The sequence below is a fragment of the Nannospalax galili genome, unplaced genomic scaffold, assembly GCF_000622305.1.
Source record: "Nannospalax galili isolate Female #2095 unplaced genomic scaffold, S.galili_v1.0 scaffold100, whole genome shotgun sequence".
Lineage (NCBI taxonomy): Eukaryota > Metazoa > Chordata > Mammalia > Rodentia > Spalacidae > Nannospalax > Nannospalax galili.
In genome coordinates, this window is record NW_008352891.1 from 12,065,938 (window position 1) to 12,086,716 (window position 20,779).

General features: G+C 45.3%; 2 protein-coding genes across 4 annotated transcripts in view; both read right to left on the reverse strand.

Moving 5' to 3' along the window:
- The window catches only part of LOC103747645 (collectin-11), a 120,117-nt gene extending 107,569 nt beyond the window's left edge, over positions 1 to 12,548 (reverse strand). The window contains exons 1-2 of one of the 3 annotated variants that reach the window (XM_008850157.2): positions 12,369 to 12,548; positions 3,604 to 3,759 (exon numbers count right to left, since the gene is read on the reverse strand). In XM_008850157.2, the coding sequence (XP_008848379.2) occupies positions 3,604 to 3,733 (130 nt within the window). In that variant the 5' untranslated portion in view covers positions 3,734 to 3,759; positions 12,369 to 12,548. The remainder of the gene's footprint in view (positions 1 to 3,603; positions 3,760 to 12,368) is intronic. The other 2 variants (XM_029554597.1, XM_008850158.3) reach the window with 2 other exon arrangements.
- A 5,334-nt stretch (positions 12,549 to 17,882) lies between these two features.
- Positions 17,883 to 20,779, reverse strand: part of Rps7 (ribosomal protein S7) — a 6,619-nt gene continuing 3,722 nt past the window's right edge. Inside the window, exons 6-7 of the mRNA XM_008850162.2 lie at positions 18,407 to 18,557; positions 17,883 to 17,994 (exon numbers count right to left, since the gene is read on the reverse strand). Of these exons, the coding sequence (XP_008848384.1) occupies positions 17,917 to 17,994; positions 18,407 to 18,557 (229 nt within the window). The 3' untranslated portion in view covers positions 17,883 to 17,916. The remainder of the gene's footprint in view (positions 17,995 to 18,406; positions 18,558 to 20,779) is intronic.

Consider the following 20,779-nt stretch of genomic DNA (forward strand, 5'->3'; position numbering starts at 1 on the left):
TAAACTTTTGCTTTTTATTTATGGAGGCTATGCTCTTAGTTACATATGAATACAAATATTCAGATCCTTCTAATGAAATTAATTTTTGGCTAGTATATGATTTTATTTTTTTTCCCCTACTTTTATCAGTAAATTTTTGTTGCTCTTGAAGTCTTTCTTGGGTAATTTCTTCAGTTAATTATTAACAGCAAGCTTTTTTTCCTCCTAGTCTTCAATTTGAATGCTTTTGTGCCTTTATTTTGTGTTTGTTGTTTTTTGAGACAGGGTCTCACTATGGAGCCCCAGGTGGCCTGAAACTCTCTATGTAGACCAGGCTGGCCTCAAACTCACAGAGATCCACTTGCCTGAGTACCAGGATTAAGTTGGTACCAGGATTAAAGGCATATGCTTTTCTGCTTGAACATTTTTAACATTTATTCAAATGAGCCACATATTTCAGGTTTTAGTAAGACTGTCATTACCTCTCACATCTAAGCAAGTTGTTATTTCAGATTGCATCCTTCACGTAATCTAAGAGTCATATGTTAATGTTTAAAAACTGTAATTTTTTTCCAATTCACCTTTTGTGCAAATCTAATTGCCCTGAGTTACTATAAGAAAATACTGACTGCTTTTACAAATCTTCCTGTGGAAGACACCTCTGATCTCACCTTTACTCAAAATGAATTTACTCAGGAAAGTCCATACAGTGACTTTCTGGAGTCAATTTTCTAATTCAACGTATTTCATTGAGTATTCGCTCATGGTATATTCTAGTAATTTTCATCCCAGAATCAATTACCATAGACTTGACATGGGATAAACTGTGACAGCAAACTTAATTTTTTTAAAAAATGCACAGGGTTAAAAAGCATACGAGCATTCCGAAAACAGAAACTAAGGAGATAATGAAAAGGAGAGACCAATATTTCCTGATAGTTTCTACTTGCTAGTGACTATTCCAAAGGTCTTTTTACTGAATTCAGTGAGTCCTCACAATAGCCTTACTAACGGTTAAAAACCAGCAATCCAGAGCAGAGGGGTGAAATGATTTGGTAATAAAACGCAGGTGGTAAAAGATGCCTATTATAGGTAAAAGCTCTTCTACACCGAGAAAGTCCACGGTTGTCCTGTATGCTACTATCTAGAGTTATAATCAAAGCTTACTCTTTTTACTGGTAATAGAATTAGCATTTCTAGTCATAATTTAAAGTTTTTCCTGTATAAGTTTGATACTCAGTAAACTGTGGGTTATGAAGCAAAAGAAATTTATAGTCATCCAATATTCTTACAAATGGCTATTCCATAAGGGACAGCTGGGGGAGGGGGTATCAAGGGTTTCCTGTTCTAATCTTATCATAAATTACATAATGTTAAGTACAGTGTGAGCGCAGGCCATCACACACACCTCATTTTTATAAGGCTTCTCCCTAGCACAGGTTCTGTTGTTTAAAAGGAGAGCTGAGGGACACATAGGTTTCCCTTTGCTGACACTATGAACATTTTTCTTCTATGTGCTTTTGAAAGTGTTGGATAAGGATTCCTAAATAAACAAAGGACAACCTTCAAATGCACAGAATTTCGCCCACTGTATGTATTCTCTGGTGCTTTTTCACCTGTAAGAGCCGAGTGAAGGCCTGTCCACACTCCTTACATTCATAGGGCTTCTCGCTAGTATGAATTCTTTGATGTTGCGTGAGATGGGACCTCTGCCTAAACGCCTTACTACACTGCTGGCGTCACATCTCTTTTATAACCGTGCTTTCCCTAATGCTTTGGACTTCCCCAAGATTTGGGGTTTCTTTACCTTTATCTCTGAAGTTCCCTTCCCCTTCCTGCTATGTGATGGCTAGTCCACCAGGTGTGTGACCTCCATGGCGGCTTGACCAGCATGGATTTACAGTTTTTTCCTTTTCCCTTCGTCATTCTCCTCAAGGCAGCTGCTGAGATTTAAGCTTGCCAGCACTGAGGACTTTTCCTTCAATTCTAATAAAATTGTCCTAAAGTTTAAAAAAGATAAAGATGTTTGGGTTGGGCATGACAGTGCACACCGTTAATCTCAGGAGACAGAGGCAAAAGCATGTGGATCTCTGTGAGTTGGAGGCCAGTCTGGCCTACAGAGTGACTTCCAGGCCAGTAAGGACTGCATAGTGAGACTCTGTCTCAAAAGTAAATAAATTAGGTGCTGGAGAAATGGTGCAGTGATTAAGAGCACTGACTGCTCTTAGAGAGAGTACCATAGTTCAGTTCCCAGCACCTACGTGGCACCTAACCTTCCCTAACTCCAGCTCCAGAGGATCCATTGCCCTCTCTGGCTCCTGAGAGCACACTCCTCACATGTGGTACACTTGCACACATGCAGGCGAGTATCATACACATAAAATAAAAATAATTAATAAATTATTTAAATAATTCATTCATAGCCTGGTGGTGGTGGCACACACCTTTAGTCCCAGCATTCGGGAGGCAGAAGCAGGTGGATCTCTGTGAGATCAAGGCTAGCCTGGTCTACATAGCAAGTGCTAGACCAGATGGGGCTACAGGGAGACTCAAAAAAGACCAAAAAATAAATAAATACGTATATAAATCATTCATTAACTTTGTTTTGACCTCTGCCTCTGAAGGGCACACCCAAAACCATGGAGCCCTTCTTTGCTGCTTGCTTCTGGCTGTCCCTGAAGGACTTGGAACCCAACCCTGACTGATCCTCAAAATCAAAGTTTTCCAAGACTGCTTGCAGCTCAGCTGGGCTGAGGGGCTCCTTTCCTGTGGCCTCAGGGGCTACAAAAAACCAGCCCTTCAAACAATGACCCCAGGATGAGACCTCTCCACTCACCCAGGGAACCAGTGGCACAGCCCACATCCTCTTCTTTTTGGGGGATGGATTTGGGACTGACTTATTACACAGAATTCAGACTAGTGATCTTTCTACCAGGACAGGCTGACATTTCAACTACCTGTTCATTTTTCTACCATCATTAACACTGTTTTCTCTTCTCAGGAATACATAATTTACCACTTGCTTGCCTCTCTGCAAATCAGATCTAAGTGTGATTTTTTTTTTTTACCTAGATTGCATTCTTGTACTATCTAACCTAACGATGAAGGCGTGTATCCGTTTTTTTAATGCAGGGCATGGAATTATTTGACGTGCTTGCTATCTGTTAAGAAAAGCCAGGGCAGTCCCTGGATTATTAGATTTGCCTCTGAAACTGAGCAAACATGTATACAGCCAAATTCATTCCTGTAGACCACAGCATGGGAATGAGGTTGGCCTCAGCCCTGTGGTTCACACCACAGAGGAACAAACACACCAGGCCTCCCCACAGAGCTCCTGAGGAGAAGGCTGAGTCACAAATGCACTGATAACTTGCATTGAAACCTACAATTCCATGGCAAAACAAAACAAAACAAACAAACAAAAAAAAAACTTTAGACATCATGTAACCTTGATCTGACAGACAGGGAAACCCAAGGCCAACAGATGAGCAGATTTCCCAGAAGGCACCTGGAAAAGAACCAGTCTCTGTGCATTTCTGCTGAAATGCAGGGCCATATTGGAGACTGATCCACCTGGATGCAGCAACTGACCGGGTAGCATCAGAGCAGTTAGTGGGACATTACCTTTGAGGCCGGGGACAAGAATCTGCACGGAGCAGGCGTCGTCCACAGTCTGCTGAGCACATCCAGAAGGCAGCAGTGACAGGAAGACCAGGCTGATCAGTGTGCCTGCAAGAGCCAAGTCCCTCATCATCGTGAGTGCAGGCTGGACACCGACTCCTGAAGGAAGAGACTTAAACAGTGACAGGAGTCTGACACAGAGCAGTGTGAAAAGCAGGCCACTCCTGTACCCTCCTCTCTGGGTTCTGATGCCTCTCTCACTATCTTGCTCACATGCCAATCACCAACTTCTACTGAGGGTTTCTGAGGCCCCTGTGTGTGCCCAGGCCTTTTTCCCTAAGCCTCTGCTGAAAGGTCACTTGTGCTGCCCAATCTTGAAGGATAAGTCACTGAGCACAGGCCTGCCCAGGAGGCTCAACTGGTCCTTAGGGCAAGGACTCTGGCACAGCAAGGACAGAGACCCTACACAAAGGGACCAAAGACATGGCTCTCCTACAGAGCTTGGGAGGTGTCTGGGAGGGGACAGCCCAGTACCAACAGAGCTCCACGTTCAACAGCTTGATTCACAGATGAGGAATCACAAACGAGACTGTCTCCCATAGGCTCCAAGTGTTTGAACATTTGTTCCCCATTTGGAGGTGCTGTTTTGGGAGGTCTTAGAAGGTGTGGTCTTGCTGGAGGACAATGTCACTGGGGGTAGGCTTAGAGACTCCTTAAGCCTTCCCAGATTTTGAGTGGATTTCAAGTCACTCTCTGCTTCCTGTGCCTGCTTGAAGATGTGAGCGCTTAGCTTCTGCTCCGACTCCAGCCACCTTTGCCGCCATGCCTCCATGCCATGATGGATTCTTGCCCCTTTGGAACTGTAAGCTAAATAAACTCTTCCTTTTATAAGCTCCGTTGGTCATGGTGTTTTATCACAGCAACAGAAAAGTAACTAATACAATCATTCATTCCTGAAGGCTTCTGATACTGCCTGGCACCAGTCCCCTGGATCAGTCAGCCATTCAGCAACATGTCTGGGTATCAATCCTCTGCCAGGTGCAGCTACAGGTGCTAGAGTGGATCAAGAATTTGAGTTCCATTTCAGTCAAAAAAAAAAAAAGAAAGAAAGAAAAGATACAGACAGATAGGCAGATGAAAACAGAGGTAGCAGAGAAGAGCAATTGTCCCCAGGGAAAAGAGGCAAGGCAAGGTAGTCAGCCTGAGGGAGCTGAGGAAAGAGCCCAACTCTGGCATAGTAGCTTTGGGGTCCCTTCAAACAAGTCAGAGGCTTTGGATCAAGGCATGGCTGTATAAAAGGGCCCCCTGGCTCTTCTTTAGAGACTGGACTTACTGGAATAAGAATTAATGCAAGGGGGCTGGATCAATGGCTCAGCAGTTAAGAGCATTGGCTGCTCTTTCAGAGGATCTAGGTTCGAATCCCAGCACCCACATGGCAGCTAACAACTGTCTGTAACTCCAGTTCCAGGGGATCTGATACCCTCTTCTGACTTCCATAGGCATTGCATGACACAGACACACACACAGACACACACACACACACACACACACACACATATACAGACAATGCATTCATACACATAAAATAAAAATAATAAATACAATATTTTTTAAAAGAATTAAAGCAAGGAGGGGAGGTCAGAGAAAGGACACTACAGTGTTCTGTGGCAAGGAGTGATGGAGACATCACAGCACAGATGGAGATAAAGAAAGAGGTCGGGTGATTAGCATTTTGGAGGCAATGCTGATGGCTTGATTTTCGCTGATGGATTCTATGGGAAATGAAAGTGAAGGGCCAGAAGAAGGTCCTCAAGAAGAATGCTGGAGCTACTGGATAGAGAACAGGCAGAGGGGGTAGTCAGGATTGGGTTTGACTTTCCAATCTGAGGAGCCTGTGAGGCTCCCATGGAATGGCTAGCAGATAGCAAGACCTGGGCACATGCTTAGCTTAAGCAATGGCTTAGCTTAGCCAGCTCAAAGATCAAGATGTCCTGCATAGCCCCATGACTCCAGTGAGCTAGCCATGAGAGGCAAGGGACCCACATGCACAGCCAATGAGATCATCCCTGTACATCTCCTCACACAGAAACCCAGAGAGTAGGGGCACAGACCAAGTCTCAGGAGACACCTCCCATAGCTGGCTGTGCTGACACCCACCTTGATAAATCCAAATCCCTGCTACACTTGGCTTCCAGGGGTTCTCCCTAAAATGTGTGAAGGAGTCAAGGTACCCATGGCCACACTGCCACTGTCATGTCAGATAACAGAAAGCTACACCTTGTGATCAAGAGCACCCGTCCTTTTGGCATGAAGGGACGCTACCTGAAACTCCCCTTTCAACTGTGAAAAACATTCTCACATGTGACAATATAAGGAACAGTTCTGTAAAGATTGCTTTTATATATTATTTATTATTTTTATTTTATGTGTATGAGTGTATTGCCTGCATGTGTATAAGTGCACCCATGCCGTGCAACACCCAAGAAGGTCAGAAGTAGGTGTTGGATTCCCCTAGAACTAGAGATAGGGATGGCTGTTGGCTGCCATGTGGGTGCTGGGAATGGAACTTTGGTCCTCTGCAAGAGCAGCCAGTACTCTTAACCATTGAGCCATCTCTTTGGCCCCTGGATTGCTTTTCTAAAACGTTTTCCCCTTCATTTTAATTTCATTAGTCTTTTAAATTTTTTTATTATTTTTATGTGTATGAGTTTTACCCGCATATATGTATGTATATCATATGTGTGCAGTGCCTGTGGAGGACAAAAGAGGGCATCAGATTCCCTAGAACTGGAGTTGCAGACATTTGTGAGCCACCATGTGGGTGTTGGGAACTGAACCCAGGTCTTCTGCAAGAGCAGCCAGTGCTCTTAACCACTGAGCTATTTCTCCAGATCCAAGATTGCTTCTTAATGTTCTTACCACCTAAATAGAAGGTGAGGTTTAAGGGCTGAGGTGGAAGAATAAAGGGAGGGGAGTCAAGATTAAAGAGTGTAGTAGCATCTAAGGTATAAACTGAACAACTGCACTCATTGGCCTTGACCTTGAAACCTTGCTGAAAACCTAGACCCATGAAATGGAAAGCCACCTCCCATCCTTCAGAGGGCTCGTGGGAGGAATACACCCTACAGCTCAAACCACAAAGAAAAGCACAGATCCCAGCCGCAGAGAAAGACTCTCTTGGCCTGGATACTGGTCTGTCCTCGGGAGGTTGGGGTTTGTGGCCCAGCTCCCACTCTCCACCCTTCCTCACTCAAGGTCACTGGGCTCTGAGCTGCTGGTCATCAGCCTCTGTGTTTGCACACATGCTTTCAGGGTGCTGGGAAATGGAGAATTGTGGCAGCCAGAGGTTAAGTGAGATATCTACTCCAGCAATGTTCAAATGTTCCAAACTTGTGAGGAACCACCACAGAAAATTTCATAAAGTGCAGAGGAGCTTAGGGAAAACACGCAGGAAAATGGCTGCTGTGCTGGATAGCTTTAGTGTCAACTTGACACACCTGGGTTGAGGGAGCCTCAATTGGGGACTTGCCTCTATTGGACTGGCCTGTGGCCATGTCTGAGGGATATCTTCTTGATGAGTGATGTGGGAGGGCCCAGCCCACTGTGGGTGGTGCCACCTCTGGGCAGATGGGCCTGTGTTGCATAAGAAAGCAGGCTGAGCAGGGGCCAGAGGAGCAAGCCAGTAAGCAGTGTTCCTCCATGGCCTGTGCTCCAGCTCTTGCCTCCAGGTTCCTGCCCTGAGTTCCTACCTTGGGCTCCCGGATGAACTGTGACCTGGGATATGTAAGCTAAATAAACCCTTTCCTCCCCAAGTTAGTAGTAGTCAGAGAATTTTGTCACAGCAATGAAGAAAGAAACCAGAACAGCTGGGAAAACACAGTGGCCCTACTGAGGTTCTGCTTCTGTCAAAAAAAAAAAAAAAAAAAAAGAAAAAGAAAAACACACACACTCGTGTATGTACCTAGACCTGCAGCTCTATATGCATTCTACAAATAGCTACAGACACATACACATCACTCCTGGGAACCTGTGTGTATGTGTGTGTATGCTGTGCATGTGTGCGTTACCACAGGCACACGCTGGAAACGTCAACACTGCGAAATGCTGGTCATTTCTTCACTCATCACTGGCTGCACTTGTTCCCCTCACTTGACCTTGATTCAGCAGACAGTTTGATAATATCTCTGACCTACAGGTACTCATCTAGGCATCAGCAGCTGACGTGCCTCAGACGGAACCCTTCTTACGCATTATTTCTAGTTCCTTCTGAGTCTCATCTAAGTACTGTACCTATCTTCAGCAAGAATGCAAAAGAAAATATTTTCAATATGTATACCTGGAGCAGAGTTTAGTAATTATCAGTATGATGCCATTGATGTACAAATCAACTGTGATTGTATGCTGGCCTGTATGCTTCGTAAATGGCACTTGTGGACCAATACGTGTAGCCTTTGGGTGTTTCTATGGCTTTGGGAGATTTTTGTTGTTGCTGGAGGGGGGTTGTTTTTTGTTTTAGTCTTTTTGAGTCAGGGTTTCCCTGTAGCCCCAAGTGGCCTGGAACTCACTTTGTAGACCAGGCTGGCCTCGAATTCAAAGAGATCTGCCTGCCTCTGCCTCTGCCTCTGCCTCGGCCTCTGCCTCTGCCTCTACCTCCTGAGCGCTTGGATTAAAGGCGTGCACCACCATGCCCGGCTTTCTCTGGCTTTTTAAGTCATCTCTACATGCTTATTTTCATCCCATAAGCAGAAGGCTCCTACAGAAAGATTTCTACAATGTTTTTGTTATTCCAGTGAATCTTGAATATAAACTCTGGATGTATTTAAAACTATTTCTGGATGGTCACTATCTCCCAGCCAAATTTGACGGTACCAAGTAAGAAGTAAAATTACTGGTCTCTTTTTATTAGTTTGCCCTGAGGGGTGGGAAAAATCCTTCTTTTAAAATTTCCACTTTTTATTGGATTTTTGTATTTTAAATTTCGAGTATTTTTCTACATCAAACCTAGCAAAAACAGTGATGATGGTTTGTGATTTTTATTAAGCACTAGACAGTTTTAAACAAGTTGATAAAGAAATTGATGGTAACAGTCTTGCAAGCCATGCACAGCCCTTCTGTGGAGTTCTGTTTCTGGAATGACTTTCCTGGAATTACGGTGTAGAAACTATGCAAATGGTCTGTATGCCTCTCAGCTCACAGGATTGTGCTGACCTTTAGCTCTTTTCCTGTACAATCCATACCAGGGGGAGAGGCTGAGGGTGAGGTAGGAACGGTTTAAATGTGGCACAAGATGGCCATATAGTCCCAAGACCAAGTAAGGCTCCCTCAGCTTGAAGCATGACCATCACAGACGCAGTCAGAAGTCTCTGCCACCTTCTTTCGTTTTTTTCTTTTTTAAGGAAGGCACGGTATCTAGGTAAAACTTTTCATCAGCTTTCTCTGTCTGCCGGTTTTCTCCCATAATCCTGGAAGTATAACTAGAATCATACTGCTGAAGCCTTCAGGTCAAACTGCCTCTCTAATCTCTGTCCCTCCTAGAGTACATCAGCCTCTGGATCAGTGCACACTCGTACTCCATTTGCTGATGGTCCTGCCTCACTCCCCCTCTCGTGTTCTGTGTCCCCACTGGAGCAATGGCAGAGAATCAAAGATGTCAGGTTCTTACTACATTCCAGCACCAGGTCTCCCATATCCTCTGTGTCCTCAGGATAAAGGTTGATGTTTACTCTCTGGGCACTGTTGGGAGATGGGCTTGGACACTGTGTTAGTGGGAAGGTTATCATTAACTGTGGTCACTGGAGAGCCTGGCTTCTCTTCCATAAACCTAACTCACAGGCATCTAGTCTCCTTGGGAGCTGGGTTCACAAGGAAACAGCCCACATATGGACCCTTAACATGTTTTTCTAACAACTGTAGAGATTGAGGGGACGTGTGGTGAATGAAAATACCTAGTTTGCTTGGCAATCTCTCGTGTAAATTACAGTAAAACAAAGTAAATGAAATTGAAACAAAAATAAATTTGATCACAAAATGCCAAAAAAAAAAAGCTGTGCATGGTGGCATACAACTTTAATCCCAGCACTCCAGAGGCAGAGGCAGATAGATCTCTAAGACTGAGGCGAGCCTGGTCTACACAATAAGTTCCAGGTCAGCTGGGGCTACAGGGAAACACTGTCTCAAACAAAACAAAACAAAACAAAACAAAACAAAAACAAAAATCCCAAAGCAAACTGCAAAAAGATCCAAATTACCTATCAGAAAGGAGAGCTGAGGCGGCATATGTGACTGGAGGCAGGGACACGTGTTGCTGAGGAAAATCACCATAGATTGGAAGCAGCACTCTCCAATGAGCCTTTTTAATACTTTCTAATACTTGATGATAGAATCCATCAAATACACAGACTCCTGCGATGAGCCTCCGGGTACCCACTGCCCTGCTCCAGAGGGATGGATGCTTTGGAGATCATCCTTAGCCTCTCTTCCAATTCCCATTAGTAAGAGTTACTCTCTACATGAGCATATACAATAAATCATGAGAACTGTAATGCTAAGCTTGACACAACTGTGCGGGCTTGTGGGCCGCCACACCTGGATTATGGCTCTACTGTCATAGTCCTGAAATTCCCAACATTTAAGCAACAAGGGACCAAAAACCCGTGACCAGGCACGTTCTCCCACAGTGCTCTTAACTATACAGCACTCAGCTATCACTGAAGCAGCAAGTATTTGGTTCCTTCTGCAGTATAGCTACAAAACGGTACTAAGCCAGTCATGGTGGTACACATCTGTCATTCCAGAATTTGGAGAGGGAGACACATGAAGACTGTGAGTTCAAGGCCAGCCTGGCTCCAATAGTGGGTTCCAGGCCTGGCAGGTAGCCAGGGCTACATAGCAAGACCTTACTCAAAAAACCAAAAACAAAGGAAAAGAAAAGCAGTTACAACCCTTGCTGCACCCACTGTTCGCTGGATAAAAACTGAGTTTAGATGTTTCTGATTCTCTCAGCTACCCAAAGATGGTATGGGAATGTCCTCCCTATATGACTGTCAGAGACAGGCAGGTGTTCAGCAGGACGCTCATGGCTTTCACCCCGTGGAAGTCCTAAATGTGGCTTATAAAGCGTCCAGCATCCTCTCCAAGACAGGAGGCAAGGTCTGAGGGCAGAAACACAAAATAGACGAACACTGGCTTTCACGTCCATCACCCACTCTCTCACTGACCTTCCTGCCCATACTTTTGCATCAGTGGATGTGGAATGGGGTCTTGTTCTCCAGCCCTGTTTGGAATTTTGCCCCCAAACAAGGCAGGTTGGGCACAGGGGGAGGCACCACACTCACCACGGAGCCCCAGCCCGTGCCTGGTTCTGGCTGCCTCTCAGGAGAGGAATTTGGTTTTATAAACTGAGACCCCCACACACACACCCCTACCCCCAAGCCAGTCAACAAGGCAGGTTGGGCACAGGGGGAGGCACCACACTCACCACGGAGCCCCAGCCCGTGCCTGGTTCTGGCTGCCTCTCTGGGGAGGGATTTGGTTTTATAAACTGAGACCCCCACACACACACACCCCTACCCCCAAGCCAGTCCAGGATCTCTTTAAAAACAACAATCCTTATCTCCTAGACAGAGCCCAGGGGCTGAGGCCCAACTTCTACAAAAGAAGCAGCTAATGGGGAAAGATTAAATGTGAAATTCACAGGGAAAAAAACCAAACATAAGAATGAAATGCAAGGGGATGGGGAAATATATGGCTTGTATTGATAAACATACATGTCCATTAAATACCTGCAGCAGAGCCCTTAATCCTACAGATACTGGAACTGTCCTACTGGGAACAGCACCCCAGAAGCATATAGGAGGGCTGGTCTTAATGTCAAAATGACCCCCATCCCTGCTGTTTTGCCTCTAGTGCAATGTGTCACCCCCACTGTGTACACTCCTGGGCTACAGGCTAGGATTTCCACCCTTAGTTTTTTATAAGACCGTCCTAACAGGAAGAGATCTGTTCTATCATAGATTTCTCAAAATCATAGATAAAACCAAACAGGTGTGAAGGTCGGGCCCTGCTCTGTCAGGCAGGATCCCCTCTCAAATCAAATCTGGCTGTGCCATGCAGTGGCTTGGAAATCTAACCAGTTAAATTTGGAACTGGCACCTGGGGCTGTTCTAACACAGCAGGCAGGCCTGAAGCCTGGTCTGCCTGGTTTCCCGAAGCCTGATGTCAAGGCACCGCGGGCTGCTGTCTGAACTGTTCTCCTCTCTAGCGTTGAGAGACAGGATGCCCCACTGTTAGATGACTCTCCTGAGAGAAATATTCCTTCCTGACACTCCCCTCCCACTGGGATTCCACTTTTGATATGCCCCAGAGCTGTAGGTCCCTGAACTGGGATTCACTCAGCTGATCACCCTACAGATGCTGCTCAGGGGCAGCCTGGGGTCTGTGGCCAGTTATTCCCCATGTTAGAACTAGAAATGATGGCTCTACCCTCTGGGCACTAATTCACCTGAGTGGCCCTAACTTGACTATCTGTGACTGATCAATCAAAATCTGCCCTCCTCCATAGGCTTTCCAAAGATTCCACCATTATACTGAGCTAAACAAAGTTTGGAATCCTAGTACCTGACTTTCTGACCAACTCCAGAATGCTTGGATCTAAGAACAAAGCCCACCTTGGCCCTGCAGCCTGAGTCTACCTCCAGCCCTGTTTGGAATTCCTCCTGTCAGTGTCTCAGCACTTAACCAACGGGGTATCCCAGGGCAACATCTCCTACCTGGTTACACACTAGGCGAGAGGGCTGTCCTGGCGGTCACTGGCTGGCAGGGACACTACTCCGAGGAGCCCCATGGCCGCTATTTACAGAGGCCAGCTGCAGTCGTAATACTTGGAGGGAACCCCTGCTTGGGTTGTCAGACAGCCCAGCGAATCTGCAAGAGGCTGCACCCTTATCTGCAAGAGCTTCCTGCCTGAAACCATCAGCTGTCCTGCAGAGCCCTACAGAGTGTGGGAATTCGGCCCCTGCTGCCCGCCTGGGGTAACTGAAGATCGTTGCCAACTCCCACCCCAAACATTCTCCTGTTTTTCAGGTTTTCTTTTCTTTTTCAAATGGGTACACATGCTGAACATGGTAGTACATAGTTGCAATTCCAGCATTCTGGAGGCTGAAGCAGGATTGTTGTGACTTCAAGGCCTGCCTATACTACATAGTGAGACTTTGTCCTCCCAAAATTAATTTATTAATTAAGCAGGCATGTTGCACAAATCCAGAAGCATAAAGAGGGATTAAAAAAAAAAAAAGAACCTGTCAACATAACAGCCAAGATCTCACAGCAAAGGGCAGAAAGAGGGTGACCACTGCTAGAGGGACCCAACCTTGCCCATTCATGTATGCTGTTTTTTGTTGTTTTTTTTTACTGTGTATGAGTGTTTGCCTGCGCGTATGCAAGTGTGCCATATGCATGCAGTGCCCATGAAGGCCAGAAGAGGGCATTCGATCCCTAGAACTGGAGTTAGAGACAGTTGTGAACTGCCATGTGGGTGTTGGAATCCAAACCTAGGTCCTCTGCAAGAGCTGCCTGTGCTCTTAACCAGAGCCATCTCTCCAGATTCCATGTATGCTAAGTCAAAGCCTGTCTGCACCAGACCTACGTCTTTGTAAATGTCAGTTGGACAGGTTCAACTTCTGGGTGGTTTCAAGGTGAAGCCCTTCTTCAAGATACGTGAAACCATGATCAAGCCAGGTGTGGTGGTACACAACTACTATCCCAGCACTTGGGAGGCTGATTGTGAAGTCCAGACCAGCCCAGGCTACACAGCAAGTTATAGGTCAGCTTGGACTAAACAGTAAAAACCCTATCTTAAAAAAGATATAAAAAATGGGGTGTAGGGAGATAGTTCAGTTGGTAAACTGCTTGCCTTGTAAGTACAAGACCTGAGTTCAATCGCAAGAACCCACATTTAAAAAGCCAGGTTTGTGGCCAGGCATGGTAGCACATGCCTTTAATCCCAGCACTCAGGAGGCAGAGGCAGGCAGATCTCTGTGAGTTCAAGGCCAGCCTGGTCTACATAGGTAGTTCCAGGACAGCTGGGGCTACAGGGAGACCCTATCTCAAAAGACAAGAGATAGATAGATAGATAGATAGATAGATAGATAGATAGATGATAGATGATAGATAGATAGATAGATAGATAGATAGATAGATAGATAGATAGATAGCCTGGAGTGATGGTTCAGTGGTTAAGAGCACTGACTGGTCTTGCAGAGAACCCAAGGTTGGTTCCCAGCCACCCACATGACAGCTAACACCATTCGTTAACACCAGTTCCAGGGGATCCAACACTCTCTTCTGACCTCTGCAGGCACTGCACGACACAGGTACACTTACATACATTCAGGCAAAACATTCATAGACATAAAATAAAAATAATAAATAAAACAAAAATTAATAAATCTTAATTAAAAATAAGGGCTGGGGGCTGGAAAGATGGCCCAGCAGTTAAGAACACAGGTTATTCTTGCAAAAGACCCAGGTTCAAATCCCAGCATCCACATGGCAGCTATCAATTGTAACTCCAGTCTCAGGGGATCCCACAGCCTCTTCTCACCTCTGAGGGCACTGCACAACACGGGTGCACTTACCTACGTGCAGGCAATACACACATACACATAAAATAATTTTTTTTAAGTTTAAAATAAAAAAAAAAATAAGTAAGGGCCGGAGAGATGGCTTGGTGGTTAAGAGCACTTGCTGGTCTTGCAGAGGACCTAAGTTCAGTCCCCGGCACTCGTGGAAACTCACAACCACCTGTAACTCCAGTTTCAGAGAATTCAATGCTCTTCGGCTTCACAGGCACACATACACATAAATAAAAACACTTTTTAAATTAAAAAGTACCAACTAATAGCTTGCCTATGTTGAGTAGATTTTAAGTTATAACTTTTGTATTATTAATGCTAACTTCTGCATCACAAATTAGTGTCAAAAGTCACCAGGAAGCACTGGCCACTCCTCCCTGGAAGTAGACCACTACCCTCCTCTCCTCTGCCCTGACAGCACAGGGTCAGGGCAGAACAGCCTTTTGCCTGCAAACTCTGAGCCCACAGAATGACCCATTCCAGGCCAGAACAAGACCAGCCCCGCATTCAGTGAGTATTTACATTTCTTGGAGATAACTGCAAAGTTGAATGGCAGGACTCAGATGTAATCTGTTCTGCCTCTGCATGGGAAACATCCCTGGAGGTCACACCGGATGTGTTGCTGTATCTGGAACTCTTTGCCCAAAAGGACATTAACCACAGCTACCTCCCCAAAGTCCCTCTCACCAAAAGCATCTGAGTTCCCAGTGCACAGCAGCATTGGGGCCTCCCTCTTCCATGGTTCAGTGTTTGCTTGCTCCCCACCCCCAAGTCCTAAGCACCCTTCCCTCCTCCCAGTCACTCTGAGATATAGAGCACAATCCACAGTGTTGGCAGCCAAGGTATTTGAAAATCTGTTCATTCCAAGTAGTTAGAAGGTACTGAATACCTAACCATTTACCACATGGATTCAAAAACTCTTGTATCAAATTTTATATGTGAGAGGCAAGAGTCTGGAATCACCATTTACATGACAATGGGTGGGAAACAGTGCCCATGGTAGAGTATCCTCAGAGACCCAGGGGCCTGCCCAGAGGTTCCTACAAGGGCCAGCACCAGAGTCAAGCTTTCTGGGGGCCACCCCAGGGTTTCTGATCAACAGGTTTGGAGAGGGATCTGAGTGTGTTCATTTCCACCAAGTTCTCAAGGTTGATGTGGCGGGTACAGTGAGAGCCACTGCCTGCCAGATACCGCTTAATCTACCCATGTAGTCTCAGCAGCATACTAGGGCTATGGCTGGCATCACTCAGCATGCCAGTCCCTTTGCCAGAGTCCTGAGCCCTCAAGAGCTGGTCACATTAACCTCTGGTTGCAGCACAGCCCTGAGGTGGAATCAACAGACTAACCGAAGACCTGCTGGGTACAATGACTGTCCTGGCAGGAACAGCACCCAACCAGTGGCCACTCAGAAGAGCAGCATGAGCAAACCCAAGTGATTACAAAAGTATGCACCCAGTGTGGCTTCCTCGGGCTGCCTGAAAAATCAGGTTAAAACCAGACAGAGGGTAGCAGTAAAGCAGTCACACAAGGACTAGGGGTAGAGGGTTCTCAGTCCTCTCACTGTCCCTCTACATCATCTCCAGGGCAGTCCTCTGCATCCACTGAGGGAAGCAAGCAGTTCAGAGGCAAAGTTAGTAACCTCCTTTGGTTAACCTTCCAGTCTATATATGCTGGTCCACAAGGCTGCTTGCAATTAGGGCAAAATTATGTACAGCTGGCTGGGAGGTCAGGGGTGACAGATCAGGTGAGGGTCGCTTTCAAGTAGCCACAGCTGCTCTGATAAGGCCATGATGCTGATGCTGCCATTCTAGATTTATATGTATATATTTTGATAAAAATTACCCCCCAATCTCCTTCCCCCCCATTCCTTCTGAATCCCTTCTTCCCCCAAAGCCCCCTTCCAACTTTAATATATAATGTTAATTAGGGTTGCTTACATGAGAATGGGTGTGGGGGTAAGGGAGGTATTTACTGGAGCATGGACAAGTCTTACCCCAGCAACCATCAATTACCAATAGCTCCAGGAGGGATGGGACCTCAGGGGCCCCTCCCCCAGATTTCTTGATAGCAAATTTACCATGGAACTCTTCAGCTATTAATGAACTATCTTGTGTAGCCATCCAGTAAAGCTTCCAAGATCCCCACTGAGCAGTAATTACCAAACTTCAGTACTAACAGGCCTTCAGAACACAAATGCAGCTTCACAAGATTTTCTTAAATTGTTAGATATACCTGTGTTTCAGGCATGTCAACTCTTGGTTGTAGACAAGGCTTTGTGCAAGCTAATCCTGTGCTTTACCATCGCTACACATCTCTAGCCATAAAAAACTTAATGTGCCAGTGGGTAACTTTTTCTTAACTGGGGGATGGAAGGGCTGAAGAGATGGTCTCCTGCCTTAGCCTCCAGATTGTTGGGACTGCATGTACCCCACCCAACAGTCTGAGAGGACAATGTTGAGGCCTACTGCAGAGCCACAGAGCAATGTCAGGTGTGCTCAATGTGAGCTGGACAGGCTTGCAGTCACTACCCCAGCTGTGGGTCCCATGGCAAAGACTTAGGCTTTGGAAACAGGTGACAGGAGGCTCGGCATGGTGGCACACACCTTTAATCTGAACACTTGGGAGGCAGAGGCAGGTGATCTCTGTGAGTTCCAGGCCAGCCTGCTCTACATAGTGAGTTCCAGGACAGCTGGGGCTACAGGGAGACCCTGTCTCAAAAACAAACTTTACAAAAAAAAAAAAAAAAAAAAAAGATGACAGGAGACTATTAACTCTATGGAAGAAAGTGCACAAGGCAATTTTAAGGCTAAGCAATTGCAAGCTACTCAGCACAAAGCTAACTCCCCACAGGACCCCTGCTTCGCCGGCTGCACGGTTGTCCAGCATCTACAGTTGCCCGGGACTTTTTCTTTTCACTCCATGCCTTCATGTTGTACACTAGAAAGCCATTTCCATACTATTTAAAAACCTGTTAGTTGTATTCTTCATTTGACTTTCAAAGCCCATTTAATCTAATATAGACTTACTAACCCTAATGCATAACACTTGGGAAATAGGCAGAGTAGGGGACTGCAAGTCGGAGGACAGGCTGGGCAGTGGAGAGATGGCTCAGCAGTTAAGAGCACTGGCTGCTCTGACAGAGGATCTGGTTCAGTTCCCAGCACTAACACGGTGGCTAACTCCAGTTCCAAGGGATCTGACAACCTTTTCTGGCCTCAAAAGGCATTGCATGACACAGGTGTACTTAAGTATGTGCAGGCAAAACACTCATACACATAAAATAATTTTAAGATACAAAATGTAGACAATTACAAGAAACTGAGAGCAGTTTAATGGGTGAAGTTCCAATTCTGTAAAAGATTCGAGAGCTGTTTTACAATGTAGATACATTTAAGACCACTGACCCATATACTGAAAAATGATTGTGATGGAAATTTGCTTTTTGTTATAAAAGCCCTTATTATCTTAGGCTAAACCATGTGGCAACATCCTTACGTGATTCCAAGTATTGATTCTTCCACCGCCACCAAGCTTCTCCATCATTATAAGCAGCACCCTTGGTTCAAGTCCTCCAGCCTATGAATAGGCGGGAAGCCACTGATAAGCCACATCCATGTCCTCGGATTTTGGAAAAAGATGCTTACAACAGAATACTATGAACGATACTTTATTTACTCATTTCTGTTTACAACTGAAACTCTGGGAATTCAAAATTAACATCCTTGCCCGTGAGCTTCTTATACACACCAGAGAACGTTTCAACCTGAAAGAAAAAGAAATGTCACTAAATTCCTAAATTCGCAGACAGCTTAAAACTTACAGGTTCTGTGAGTGTGCCCTGTATGGTTTTCCTCCTCAGCAACCAGGTACTAAGGACTATGCAGGACAGTCCTCAGCAGTCTACTCCTGAGTACCATTCAAACAAAGCTACCTGGGTGTGGTGGTACAGCAGGAGTCAAGACAGCCTTCCCGAAACCTAGACTGTAGAACCACATTTCCATTTCTCCTGGTATGTTAAACATTCAAAGTGTTCCACTTTCTAAAGCATCACCAACACAAAACTTGACACATATAATCCAAAGGGGGCAGAGGAATGATGGGAAAAGCTGGCCATGGGCTCACAGACTGCACTGTTCCCAGTGACTGAACCTTCTGTGACAAGCATGACCCATTACCTTGTGCTCCACATTGTTCTGCTGTGCTTTGTCTAAATGAACCTTAATGAGCCGGCTGCCATCCAGTTTCACACGGATCCTCTTGCCCACAATTTCACTTGGGAAGACCAAGTCCTCAAGAATGGCATCATGCACAGCAGTCAGGGTGCGGCTTAACAAAAGAATAGTGACAAAAAGTAAGCAACCTGGCAGAGGGTACCCTTGGGCTAAAAATGGAAGTAGCAAGTTCAGATTCCTGAAATCAAATTAACACTGGAACCAGGACCTCCACTGCCAGCATCTGGGAAGCTGCGACAAGATTCCCAGGAGTTCAAGGCCAGTCTGGACTATAGGAGACCTTGTCTCAAACCAAAACCACTATTTCTAAAGAGGCTAGTTTATAGTTCAGGCATCATTTGAACTAAAAAGTCTTTGTCTAATCAAGAATAATGACCTGCTTATGAGTTATTTCAAAAGTTCTGCTTTAAAAGCAACACTCTGGCAATCTACTACACACACACGTCAAAGAGTGCTTGAATCCAGGGGACCAGGCTAGTGAGGCCTTTCACACATTACTATTTCTAAGCTACAGCAAGGCAATAAGCTCTTTGAAGGTCTGGCTTATCCTAAAACCATGTAAGTACACTTCTAAAGTACTTACCTGACCATATAGTTTACCTACTGAAAGCCCCTTGGCCTCCAAGATGCCACCAAATCTCTTGTTTTTCAAACAAGACAGTACTCCATCCCATCCCAAAAGATGCTATTCAACGAGTTCCAGGACAGCAGCCCTGCCGTTACACAAGCTGCCGATGGACTCTTGCTTCTCGGAGGATCAAAACCTCCCAGGAAACTACTACAGTAGGTCTCTGTGACTTACAAGCACAAGCAGTAAATTTCCTAAGCCACAGACATTTATTATACCCAACCTATCAAGCACCCTAGTTTTTCAACAGATTGTTGTGGGTGTCATTTGTTTATCCTGGTGATTGTGTGGTACCCAAGAACTTTTGCTGATCATACCACATACCACTAGCTTGCGAAAAGAACCAAATTCAGCACTCCAACTCTGGTTTCTCCTGAATGCACATCAATTCCACCCTAAGTCAAGGATTATTTGTAATTCCAAACTTCAAGAGTAACCCGAGATATCAGTGCTAAACCAAGACAGTTCATACTTTCAGTTTATGGAATGGGCTGGTGTTATGGTTGTCCGTCTGGTTTCTTAAGTAGTAGGCATTTTGCTTATCCCTACTTCCTATGTGGTAGCACACACATACAAGCATCATCTAGTAGTGTGTATCAGATGGCTGTTTACTGTTACCCAAGAAACAAACTTAAAAAATAAAAAAATTTAAAATAAAAATTTTTTAAAAAATGGGGCTAGAGAGATGGCTCAGTAGTTAAGAGCACTGCCTGCTCTTGCAGAGGACCCCGGTTCAATTCCCAGCACCCACATGGTGGCTATGAACCGTCCTTAACTCTAGTTCCAGAGGAATCTGAAGCCCTCTTCTGACCTCTTCAAGTGTTGTGTGACACAGTGCACTCACATACATGTAGGTAATATACTCATACACAAAAAGTTAAAATAATAAATGAAATATTAAAAAAAGAAAAACTAGTAGAATCAAAGTAATTCTAAACCACCTCTCAAAAGCCAGGTGTGGTAAGGCACACCTTTAATCCCAGCACTTATGAGGCATAGCTCTGAGATGGAGGACTGCATGGTCTATATAGCTACATAGTGGGGATAACAGAGAGACCCTGTTCTCAAAAGTCACCGCTCAAGATCCAATGTCAACTAAAAGGACTTTACAGGGAGCAATGGCAAAACCTCCATAACAAACCTGGAGTCTGGAGAGCAAAGCAAAACAACTCTACTACAGCCCCAACCAGTAAATTCTAATGTTTCACCCAAGTGGAAAGGTAACTACTGAAGACGGAAAAGTAGTTCCTGGAAACACAGGCAGAGGGCATAGGTAACTGTGGGAGGTGAGTTTAGTCATATGCCTCTACTCGATTCTGACCAGGTTCCAGGAACCAGGACTACAGACTCCCACATTCTCGTGCTACGCCAACTGCCCATTGAAGAATTCAAGTACTAAGTCATGAAACTCATGTTCTAGAAAACCCACCCATGATAACACCTCCTTCCTTCCTATCCTTCAGACAGCAAGTATCTACCCATAATCCAAATTCCCACCTATTGCCAGTGGCTTAAAAACAGGACTAAATTAAGAGGGGGTGGGGGGGGCGGGAATCTCAGCACTGGGCATGATGGTACATGCCTTTAAACTCCACTTGAGAGGCAGAGGCAGACAAAGCTCTTTGAGTTCTGGGACAGCCTGATCTGCATAGTGAGATCCTGTCTCAAAACAAACGAAAGAAGAAAAA